The 12,527-nt window shown below is 39.1% G+C and overlaps 1 protein-coding gene across 1 annotated transcript; it reads right to left on the bottom strand.

Moving 5' to 3' along the window:
• Window positions 1-2,098: 2,098 nt before the first annotated feature.
• On the bottom strand, window positions 2,099-10,847 carry RBM44 (RNA binding motif protein 44; the record flags this gene model as incomplete). Its single annotated transcript, XM_010289799.1, has 12 exons — window positions 10,731-10,847; window positions 9,348-10,673; window positions 9,168-9,226; window positions 7,742-7,922; window positions 6,860-7,066; window positions 5,378-5,480; window positions 4,928-5,059; window positions 4,149-4,222; window positions 3,974-4,047; window positions 3,268-3,664; window positions 2,353-2,498; window positions 2,099-2,238 (listed from the first exon to the last, which is right to left on the bottom strand). Coding segments are annotated over exons 1-12 (2,956 nt in total), but the record flags the coding sequence as incomplete, so codon positions are not given.
• Window positions 10,848-12,527: the final 1,680 nt, after the last annotated feature.

Genomic DNA, 12,527 nt, shown 5'->3' with positions numbered 1-12,527 from the left:
AAAGAAAAAAGCAAGATTATATCATGCTTTACTTTAAAGCTGGATTTAAGTTGTTATACGTTAAATACTATGTAATACAGCTTGACGTAAAAATATTATCTGTACAACTCTGGACATTTCATCAGCTTGCAAGAACATTAAGACTCTGAGGTGGCATTTCTCAGTGGACACTTACCCTTTGGGAAAGTCTAAAGCTTTACACCTAGCAGAATTAGTGTAGATGAGCTTTGAGCAGAATCATCTTTTCTTAAATGTATTACGTACTTATTTCTTACTATGGAAATAGGAGATTTTCTTTCCCCATTACTTACTAATGACTTGGCTATTTCACAGCTCCCTCATTATGAAAGTAAAAATGGTTATAGGTCATCATCTCTTTAGCAAAGCAACAGAAAAAAATACTATCATAAGAACAATTACGACTGTAAAGCCCACACACAATTTAAAAAAAAAATACTAAAAATCACTTGACAAGGAAAGAACACTACATTTGAGGGTGTTAAAACCCTACTAATTGAAAATACTTTCAAGTGTAAGATGTTTTGGATTTTTTGATGAGTTTATGTCCATAGCTGCAGTCCTGCGGAAGCCAGTCAGTAGATTAATATGAAGACTTTTCTGTTTTAAATCTTATTTTGATTCATAGAAGTATCTGTAAAAGCTCACAGGGCAGTGAAATGCCAAACTAGCAAACGTACCTTACAGTAGTCCTTTCAAAAGGAACTCAGCCAAACATGCATACTGGTTGAGATGCTTTCATGCGCTCCATCACTATGGGAGGTATAACCTTATGCTGTATTTAAAACCCTATCCTATGTTTCTATGTATTTAACACAATCTACAGTCAGTCTTTCAGTTCTGGCCACTGATATTACCTCCCAGAACAAGGACTGAGATGAATGACCTATAAGTATCTATTTGTATATTTAATGCATCTGTGGGAGCTTTTCTAGCCCAGGCTTCTGCTTCATCTTACAAGGCAGAACCGCTCAACTTCTATTACAGTTCCAGTACGTAATGCACAGCAAGTTCTAGCGAAGTTAAGGCCGTGTTAGGGTTTACTGGTGCACTACAGGAACATGTGCACAGGCATCTGACCAGGAGCAGTTAGTCTAAGCAACATTCAGTGGGTACAAAAAATACTCAGAGATGTAAAACTATCAGCATAAATACTACTCATCCTGGAAGAGATGGCATCGATTAAAACCAAACCAACTCCTTGACATCCTTGAAACAGAAACTTTGAGACCAAAATCAGAGCATTGAGAATTTGGTGCAGTTTGGGGAAGAAATACTACAGCAGAATAAATTTCGTACAACTGGACAGATTGTGTTTGTGGGCAAAAGTGCAGCTTGGAGCACTGCTAAAAATGTACGGGACGGGGCAGGAAACCTGGTAGTGGCACTGCTAGCGGCCCTAAAGCAAGCAGAATACCAAGCTTAGTAGGAGGCCGAAACAAGGACCAACTCAAGGATGTCTCCTACAGGAGAAAATATATATGTGTATATTTATATATACACATACATACACACCCCCCCTCCTTGAACTCTGGGCTGTGGTTTTAGCATGTTCAGCTTGCTGCAGCCTCCTGCAGCACCCAGTGTTGTGTCATCAAGCAAGATGTCTTTTAACATGAAAAAATTAAAAAGACATACGATCTTACTCTGTTAGATTTCTAGACCAGAACAGAATCTCATACATCAGACAAAAATCATCCATTTTTAAACCAAAATTGAACCTCTGCTGGAATGTCTTTCTGAAATGCTATACAAGGACTGGCCATTAGATGTCACGTTTGTCCAGAATATGTATGATGACGTCTTCCACTAGGTTAATCCATAAAACAGTTTGCATAACAAAACCCCCAGTATACCAAGTTTTATAGAGTGCACAGAGCTAGCAAGCTAATCTGCTTACAGATGTTCTGCAGAACAGCTAGCAATCCTTAGAAACTATTGTTTCAGTGGATTCATTCAGGTACTTCTTGCAGAGCTTTATACCAAGTTACTTTCTAATCTAGTCTGGCTATACATTTTCACAAATTCAAGTGATTTTATTTCAATGTATTTCTGTAGGCTAGAATACTCACTTATTTACATTGTTTTTCCCACCGATATCTGGGGGTCGATTTCCGTAGAATTACAGAGGTCCTTTCCACAATAGAATTGATGGACAATCCGCTTAGGATACCTTTGTTATTCTTCCTCACCTCCAGCAAAGCATCCACAATTTTGTCCCTATAGCAATAAAAGAAAGAACTGTTTACATCACATTTCGTGCCATGCATTTAGTTACCGTGGATATTGTATCCATTACAAGTTAGGGCAGAAATGAAATCCAAATACTGTCACCTGCTAGCCTCTGGATGAATTTCTTGAAGTTTCTTCATTAATTTGGTAAAGCTGCTTAAGTTCAATGTATTAGGAGAAATAAAGGCATCATATGAATCAGTGGAGAAAGGAGCAGATGTTTTCTGCTGGAAGTTTTCTCCTGTCTCCTAGAATGGCATCAAAATAAGCAAAAAAGTGAATGGGCTAAGTATTGTACAAGTAATACAATACATCTTTACTACTAATAAATATTCCTGTTCTAGAAAAAGAAAAAAATGACAGATACAGATTCAGATCACTGTTATGCTAATACAGCCAGTCATATTATCCAATCTGTAAAGTAGAACTAAAACTACTACATGCATTTACATGTAAGCTATTCCTGCTACATTAAATTAGATACAATTTGTATTTCCCAGAGGACTAGCATGTTTAAAGTTAAATCACCAAAGGTAAGTATCTATATAGTTTATGAGAGCAAGACCAGCAGTTACTAGCTTTGCCTCATCCTCCGATAACCAACCTGAGCCAACAACAACAACAAAGTATTTATACAGACAATGTTTCTTTAGATTTATTTTTAAAACCCAGGAGTTTCCCCTCTAATATCCCCAAATCTTTCCTGTGTAAAATCACAAAACAGGAGGAAAAAACCCTCAAAATAGGAGGAAAGCAAGATGAAAAATCTAGTGCAAATGGCTAGGTTCCCAACTGGTTTAGGATTAAGAAAAAAAGATGGGAGTATCACAATTTGATGCAGGGGCAAATGATGGTGTTCTCACTCTTCTGCAGCATGCCAAAAATTTATTACTGACACATAACATGTTCTCCTATCCTAATATCATTCTATATACACCAAATGTAACATGTTATGGAACAAGAATTTTTAAGGCTCTTAATCTGCCATATAAAGGAGCCTTAGTAATAATTATTTACCTTTTGATGAACTCGAAGCAAAAAATGTACCGAATCTTCAGTAGATGATTTCAGACCAGGGCCCTTTGTTTCTGAAGGTACTTTTGTAGAGCAAGAAATTTTGGAAGAAGTTATGGGAAGGAGATGCATTTTCTCAGAAGCAGAGGTGGCGTCAGGTGCTTTTACAGAATTGGAGGCTGAAGTGAGTGTTTTATCTTGATCGTTTCTTTGACTGTTATCAACAGGCTGGTTTTCATGCCAGAGCTTACTTGTAAGTATTTGGGAAACCAAAGATTTGTTCTCTGATGAATTTTTTACAAGTTCAACACTTACTGGTTTTCCTTTTATTTTTTTCTTGTTCATTTCCTCTACAGCTAACTTTGCTTTATTAGTCTCTTCAAAGGAAAGAAATGCATATCTAAGACATAAAATAAAAAAAAAGGAAACCAAGTAAAACACAAATTATTAATTGGTAAGAACACACGATAGTTCTCATCCTTCGAATATTAACTGTATCTCAATTAAACTCAACAGAAGATTTCAGACTGCTTAACTTATAAGTTGAGAAGCTGTCTGGAATGACAAGTTTTTGTCAAGCTATCTCTATCTACATTAATTACTGAAACAAAATGAAAATAAATTAATGAACAACTCCCACCTCTCTCCCGTGACTCACTCACTTTGACAGCAAAAAAATCTGAAACAAGTAAAACTTCTATTAATATACCTGCAGTTACAAGAATCCACAGAGATAAGAATATCAGAAATCTGATACTTCTGGAAATGCGATCTTAAATCGTCCTACAAAATAGAAGCATATTTTGGTTGCAAATGTATAGTATGAAAGAATACAGAAAAGAGGCAAGACATTACTACTACCATGTAAATAAGAACAGGCATACCTCTGACACTGAGGAACTTAGGCCACCGACACGAATAAAAGAACACTCATTTCCACTTTCCATTATCTTCGCTTCTAATAAGAAACATAAAAAAGCAAAGTGTTACTATCTATTCTTGCTTCAGTTCAAGCTAACATCTTCTCTGTAGATTTCAGAAAACGTAGATAGAAAAGCTTTAAAAAACCTAAAGGAATGAAGAGTACCTTGTAACAGAAAATGAGGGCATCCTGAGAAGCGTAACGGTTCAGTTTGTGTTATCTCTTTTCCCTGTGTATTTCCTGAGGTTTGAAGAGGCATAAGAGGTATAACCAGAGAGAACACTGGTCTGAACTAACAGGTACCGGTGCTAAAGCATGGGTAGCGTACTGCGAGTCCCCACCATGGAGCACACAAGCTCTCTGCTTTCAACATACTGAGACTTCTAACCATGCCCGTCGCTGGGACCCAAGTCTCCAAACACTGACCATTCCCAGCTAACTCTTAAGAAGCCAGGATGAGGAAGGAGCAGAAAGAGGAGGAAGAGAGAAAAAGGAAGATTTCCAGCTACGGAACTGGCTGGACATTTACTAAATGGAGTTTAACTGCTGTAGGTAAAGTTTTCAAGGAAAAAGGTGGGTGAAGAGAGCTGCGTATCTGCACAAGGATTCACTGCAACTCAATGACAAATAACCCAGTTAGCACTGTTTCCAAGTATACTTGTGCTTGCAGAAGGAACAGAATACTCAAATAATAAACAAACACCATTACTTGGTACGGCAGCTTAAAGCACAGGACCTCACCTCTTAAATCAACCGTGTCTTGTTTTTCTTGTTGCTTTTTTGTTTCTTCAGCTAGTACGGAAAAATCTGCTACTGTCAAGTCCTCCTTAGCATCAAACCAATATTCATTCCCTTCTTCATTTTTCACACAGCCTTGACAGTTGAAATAAATTTCAGTGTGTTAAAATTCAGACCATGGCACGTCATATGAATGAAGATCAAATTTCTGTGCGTAAGAGGATTCCAGCTACCTACATGACTTGGTACTACATTACAAAGAGGTGACACATACTAGTTTTCACTTCTGATTTAAGTAGCAAAATGTTCTTCCAAGATATAAAGTATGCTATAGGGCTAATATGATGTTAAGCATTCCATCACAGAAAGAAAAGTTGAATATCCATATAGACTTTTTTCCAACAACTTAACTAACAAATAATGTAGTATTTGTCCTAGAAGCAGATCGCTTACCATGTTCCACGTCCTGATCTTTATGTTGTTCTCCAAATGTCTTGGAGAAAGTAGAATCACTTGGCTGACCGCCATCAGTTAAACATACAGTCTGTGGATTGTCCTACAAACATGTTTCAGTTATGTCATAGCACTTGCACCTGATTACACATTATTTTTCTGAGCTTCATAACATTAGTTGATTAAATAGGTAAATTTTAAAAAGGTAACCTACTGATTGCCTTCAAAAACCCCCAAGTTACTGTATTTTGAAAGGGCAATCAAAATGCTGGTCACATCAGCTGCGTTTGCTATTACTGGCAGAGAACCCCAGCTGGAGCCCAGAAGACTGTGATTATATTTGTGCAGATCTAAAAGGAAACTCAGTATGACGAAGTGCCTACCATGTTGACAGAAATTTTCCTTTCTTGCAGTTTTGGTGCTTCAAAGTCAGCTTTTCTTGTGCTTGAAACAGAACTAAAACAGATCCAAGAATTTCATACAAAATAGGGCACAATTTTAAATTCTACAATGATGCTGAGTACTCTGAAATATTAATTTAAATAGTTCCAAAAGCTCACAGTGAAATAAATAAAATGTGCTTAATAAATCTTAGCTTAAAATGAGAACCAAAGTTTTTTGATACCTGCATTTTGTAAAAGCATTAGTTGCAACCTGAAACATAAAGCTATGTTCTAGGTTTATGTTAGATTGTTTTTCCTTTATATCTAAATGGCTTTCTGTGTGATGTTTCGATGTATGTCTTCACAATTTGAAATCGCTGTGCAATTCTTGATTAATCTTACTAATGCTTAACCAGAAATTTGAAAAAAATCTCTAGTTGTTTACCTGATGCAGTAAAAACTTATTGCCAAATTTGACTTAATCTCCGCTTATATAAAATAACTGGACATGGTTCTTCAACATGCAGCACTATATGTCTGCTTGAAATACAAAGCTATTTTTCTATCATTCTTCATAACTAAATTAGAATCTTAGCAGAACACCTTCTTATATGCCTAATACCTTTGCTGGTAGAAAAGTCGCTTTGTTTTTGTGGGGTTTTTGTGGGTTTTTTTGTTTGCTTGGGTTTGTTTTTAAGGCAGATAGGATTAAGATTAGAGACAAAGATTTCAGTAGTAAAAGTAAGGAACCAGGAAAATTACATGTAAATGGAAAACCTTTGCTATAAAGATAGCAAAAAACCAACCCCATAGTTTGCATATTAGAACATTAGAGAATAAAAATTTCCTTAACATAACATCACTGTACCCAAAGTGCTACAGTTTGGAGCAACAAGATGCATCCCGAAATAAAGAAATTCTAACTTTAACATCTTTTAAACTCACTTCTCATTTATTTTGAACTTTAATAAATACCATGAATGAGTACTTACTCATAGCAAAAATCCTCTCTGAACAACTGTCAAAAAAAGAAAAGATTTGTCTTAGTTTTCTGAAGAAAACAGGTTATATTAAAAACAAAAAGCAATTAAGAAATTACCTTGCATGGGACATAAGAAGAGGAGATTGAAAACAACTTCATCTCAACTGATAGCGGTGGAAGTGCATTTAAAGGTATGCCCATTTTTATTTTCATTCTCATGCTATTGTAATTCTTTTTTAGCTCTTCCAAAACCAACATAAGAGATGGACGTAATTTGGTATTTCCATTAGATCTGTTAAAATATGTACAAGAAAATAAGATCAACTTAGACAGACATTTCATTTATTTTACTGCTGCCAGTGTTGCCCAAACATTTTACAGTATTTAAAGATTCCTCCGCATCCTGCCAAACAGGAGCTCACTCCTAACAGGCACAGTAGCTCTCTGGAGCCAAACTCTCTTTTCACAGCATTACTAGGTGCTCTCTTGAGCCCCCTCCTAAGCCATGGAGCAGACACTACGGTAATGAGGTGGTATAGCTATCCGTGGCACAGTAAAGCATTCAGAGGCAGGACTTCTGGGCTGAATTCCAGGTTCGTTACAGGGCGTGTGCTCGATCATCTAGAGACTCTGCAATTGCCACCCCCTCCCTGCCTCACCTCTTAACAATCCTGCACCTCCTCTCTCTTTCTGCTTTACCTCCTCCTCCCCAGCTCCCCCTCTAAGCATCTCGACCACTCCTGAACGAATTCTCTGTACTATTCCTCCTGTACAGAAAGACATTCCTAGAAACAAACTGTTTTTTGCTGGGTCTGGGAGCACTACAGAAAATTTTAGGCTGAAAATAAAACTCGGCAGTTACGAGAATGTAAACTCTTTTGGACAACAATACTAACTATAAGCACTATTACAAGCTATGGACAGAATAAATTGGTAGTATTTAGCAATTAATGCCTTTTAACAAAGTTATCAATTTTATTTAAAGGGACATTAAAGTACATGCCTGCTAAAACATGCATTTTCCTCCAAAGCCAGTTTGTAAATCTTCAAGCAGTGCTGATAGCACATCTGATAATGAGTGGTTAGAACCTGCAATTCTGCTTCAATGGCTCTCTGCAGTATTTTTTGACAGTAGCTTGATGCAGAATTCTTCACAGCTTGTTTGTCAAGGTGTACCGGCCTTAATAATAAGAATAATAATCATCATCATCATCATCTTGAAGCCCTTGAATCAAGATTTTACATTCATTATGTTTTATTTTCAAACAAGTAGCTTTCCAAAAGCTATTTTATACAATTTAAGGAAAAAAAATAAAAGAAAAATGAAATCAGTTCCTCCTATCTACTACACAGAAAAAAAATACATTTCACAGTAGCTTTTACATTATAATCAGCCTTAACTGAGAGGCGGAAGCTCCACGAGCTCAGTAATTTCCATCCAAAAAGTGTGGTTGTAAGAACAAAAAGAAACGTAGCAACTCTGTTCGTCTACAGATGCGCTTACTTTGTTTGCACAGTCACAGAATATTTAGGTTGGAAAGGATATCTACAGGTCTGCAGTACAAACCTCTGTTCAAAGCAGGGCTAACTTCAAAATTAGCTCGGGGTCTTATCCAGTCCAGCTCTGTTGTTGGGTTTGGGGTTTTTTGTTTGTTTTGTATCTCCAGGAAAGGAGTCTGTACCACCTCTCCAATGGTGTTCCAATACTGCTCTCATTGTCAGAAACAACTTCTTACATCCACTTAGAACTCCCCTCGCTGTAAGTGCTGGCTCTTGCCCTTTTAAAACACACCTCTGCAAAGAATTTAACTCCATCTTCTCGGTAATCCACCACCAGATTACCAAGAACTGCTGGGAGGTTCCCCAGCTCCCCAGCCTTCCCTTCTCCAGGCTGACCAAACCCAGTTCCCTCAGCTCTCCCCACACATCAGGTGCTCTACCAGCTCCCTTCACCATCTCCACCCAGTGGTCCTCCTGGTGGTCCTTTGCCCAGTCTGCTCATCTCTACAGAGACAATGCACTACAAGGCCCACAGCTAGAGATACCTTTCCAGATGCAACCTGACGAGCACCAAACTGAGAAGAATCGACACTTCACCCACTGGCTGCACTCTTGCTCATGCAGCCCTAGGATGTGGCTTCCCTTCTTCACCATACGGGAGTACTGCTGACTTAACACTCGACTTGTTCGTGGCCACTGCAGACCGAGGCTGCTTTGGTCTTTGTTCAACTTCAGGAGGTCTTCAGCTCATTCTTCTCACTTGTCCAGGTCCCTCTGAGAGGCAGCCCTACCCTCCAGCATAAGAGCTGCTGCCCAGCCATCTTTCAGTACCATCCGTTTTGCTAAACCACAGACAACCTTTCAATCATGAAAAAAATCTTATCCAGCATCTAGAATTCCAAACCAAGAACAATTCATGACCCACCTGTCAGTGCTTATCTTTAAATTGCTGCTCCAAAGCTCATTTTTTGATTCCGGCTGTTCCTAAACAAAAAAACATTTTAAAAAGTTACAGATTTACATTTGTATAGACAAATTCTGAGCAACTTTTAAGTTAAAAAAAAGTTCTAAATATCAAAATTGTTTGTTTGTTTGTTTTAATTACCTGAATTTTTGAACTTCTTTCAGCTGTTGCAGTATTGCCATCTGAGTGTTTTTCCGGTATCTCAGTAAGCTGTGACCAAATTTCCTCTGTATTACCAGGACCACATGACCAGTCTGTATTGCAAGCAACATCTGCACAGGTTTCACGGCGCCATCCCACAGGTCGAGATTTGTTCATCATTGTTATCTCTGTATTAATAGCCCTGGATGAGAGACAAACCTGAGCACTGGTACTTCTGCTTGTTGTAAAGCAAGCTCTAAAATCAGAACTTGCATCAACAGCCTGGTTAACCGTAGAGTCACTGGTAACTTTTTTCAAGTTTTCATGATGCTCCAACTCCGAGATCAGACAGCTGGTATTTCCACAGGAGGATTTATCTGCAACTTCCACCCCAAAAAAGGGATTCTTGCTAGTGAGAACTGCAGAGACTGGAAACTGGTTTTCAGGATCCTTTGCAGTGCAGTCAACACGGCTGGTACCACGTGCACACACGCCAGATTCTTCACAACTGTAGAAATCAGAGTCCCCTGCACGTTTGCAAAATTGCATGGCTACTGCAGGGGCCCTTCCCTGTGGTGACGGTAAAGGATTGTCTTGCTTCGCTGAGATGCTGTGAATGTGTCTATCACTGTTTTCAGATGCTTCTTCACTTGTAGCCATTTGGGGTGGCAGCATGCCATCCCAGTCAGTCAGGGGGCTGTCTTTCACCTCTCCGTTTTCTAAACTGTCACATACAAGCAGATTTGGACTTTCTTTACTCACACAGGAATGACTTTCAAGTATACTTCCACAAACAAGACTATGATACTCTGTCTGCTCTTCCTGATCATCACAAGCCATGCCATTGCAATCTGGCAGAGACAGAGAGTCTTGAAGCGGGCGGGGAAGCTCTGGCACAGCTGCTTCTGGGCAAGTTTGGTCACCTACGCCATACTCAGAAGCAGAACAATTTTCTGACACATCGAGATTTTGTTCCTCTGCGACTCCACGCCCTGGAGCTTCATGAACTGGATCTGTCAGCTTTAAGGTTTCGATACCTGTAGTTTCCGTTTGCCCAGAAAACTCACTTGAGCTATTCCTATCATCAAAATCTTGCTCGGGAGCACTGAGATACTCCAGCTGTGAATCTTCACCTAAATGGCTTTGTCTGCAATCATCACATACGTCGCAGTTGAAGTGTGTATTGTCACGTGTCCTTCCCAACATATCAGCTTCTTTCTTGCTTTCATCTACCCGTGCACGGCAAATTCTCATTCTCTTTTTATTATACATTTCAATATCTGCATCTAAAGATGAACTGAAACATGGTAAGCTTTCCTCTGACAACTTTAATTCTGAAACATTGACAGAGCGTGCCTCACCAAAACCAGAGTGGTTAGCTGCTGCTGCAATGTCTCTGACAAGCGTGTGCTCAGCTTCCTCAGAGTAAGAAAAAAGATGCGAGGTTTGATTGAAGGATCTCCTTTTGCTTTTAACATAGCTATTCTTTTCAAATTCCATGGTACAAACACTTAAGTCCTCCCCCTCAGAAGTAATCCACAACTCACTTCCACTACAACCTCTCAGTCATTGGCTTGTCTCTTCCTATCAGTTTCTCACCTTAATAAAAATAAAGAGAAGTTTGACATACTCCATGGTATACAGGAGGACATTATTGTTTAAAAAAAATGTTAAATTAACCATCTTATTTTTACCTCCTGCATGCTAGTATAGAAGCTAGGAATTATATGGTACATTCTCAAAGAAATCCTGAGAGCTCACAGAAGGCTGTTATAAGAATTTCCTGTTCTTGCTTGTGTGATTTCAATGGAATAAAAGCATCCTCAGAGACCAATCAATCCTATTTTCTTACACTCCTGGGCAAAGTTTCCATCCTCTTACTACTAAAGCATTTCTTGGCCGAATCATCAGAATCCCTGCTGGTACACAGTGAGCTATTTACATCGTACACTAACTTCGTGACAAGCACACAAAGTGTGTAGATGCAGGTACTGACTCTGAAAGACAGGATGCTGGTGGTCATGGATTCAATGGCCAACCACAAACTGACCTCACATTGTTCTTGACTGCATACTGGCATGTAAGCAGTAAGCCTATAAGCACTCTTTGCCACAGAAAGCTTACAGCTTCTTGACCCATGACCAGTATATTTACCTTAGGGAACATCCATCAGTCCAGGAGCTGTAAAAATTTTAAAAACTACTTCAATGACTGAAAAGGTGAACTTAAGAGCTCTGTGCCTCCCAAGAACTAAAAAACCTCAGGTGTTGGACAAGGGGAAACGGAAACACACTCCTTTTAATTCCGGGGAAAACAGGAAGAAATGGTCATCAAGCACAGAACTGTAAGAAAACCCGAGAATCTTTACAACCACAAAGTCTAAGTCTTAAAGGAAAACAGGAAGATGGTTTCTTGGATCAGAGCACTTCTTTTAGTGACAGAAGCTGGACAATACACCAAACCAAAGCAATACATCTCCTCTGGACTTGCAACAAACCTAGTTTCATAGCAAACATGAATGAAAAGCAGAGAAGACACATGTAGCAACAGAAGACACTCTTTGTGAAGCTTGTTTGTTATAAATAGTTGTCAATTTTTCTCTGCCTTGCCCCAGGAGCTTATAATGAAGAGAAGGATATATACAAACGTCAGACACATTTCTCAGTTACTTATGCTTTCTAAACTACTTAAATGAAACCTAACAATTTTCTGTTATAGTTACTGGTCCCTATCCAGACTATAATCTTACATAAAGCACAGCAGAATACAGTCCTGTCTGTAACTCCTTCCCCTGCCATGACATGCAGGCCAACCAACAGGCCCATAAACTGGGTTTCACACTCTTTGAAAGACACAAGTCACTGGTTTATCCTCCAGAGGAAGCTTCCGGTTTGGTGAAACGCAGGCCATAGGGAACGGAGTGAAGTACTGAAGCAAGATACAGGCTGCTGGTGGAGGCATGAGGGGAGACTGGAAACTCAGGCCTGTTTCTCGGCCGCTGCTCAGGGATTAACACACAAGTAATGCGAGCTCTGTCCACTCCAGGTATAAACAGCATGACCCAAGCCTCCTATCTGCACAGGAAGGTTTGCTGAATGGACCCCTATTGATAACTGCATGAATGCACTTCCTGACAGGGAAAAAAGGCTTCTCTCAAACCTGCATCCACCGATTCTTGTC

The sequence above is a fragment of the Phaethon lepturus genome, unplaced genomic scaffold (assembly GCF_000687285.1).
Source record: "Phaethon lepturus isolate BGI_N335 unplaced genomic scaffold, ASM68728v1 scaffold42160, whole genome shotgun sequence".
Lineage (NCBI taxonomy): Eukaryota > Metazoa > Chordata > Aves > Phaethontiformes > Phaethontidae > Phaethon > Phaethon lepturus.
Note: the sequence above shows the minus strand (reverse complement) of the source record. Positions and strands in the feature narration are given on the sequence as shown.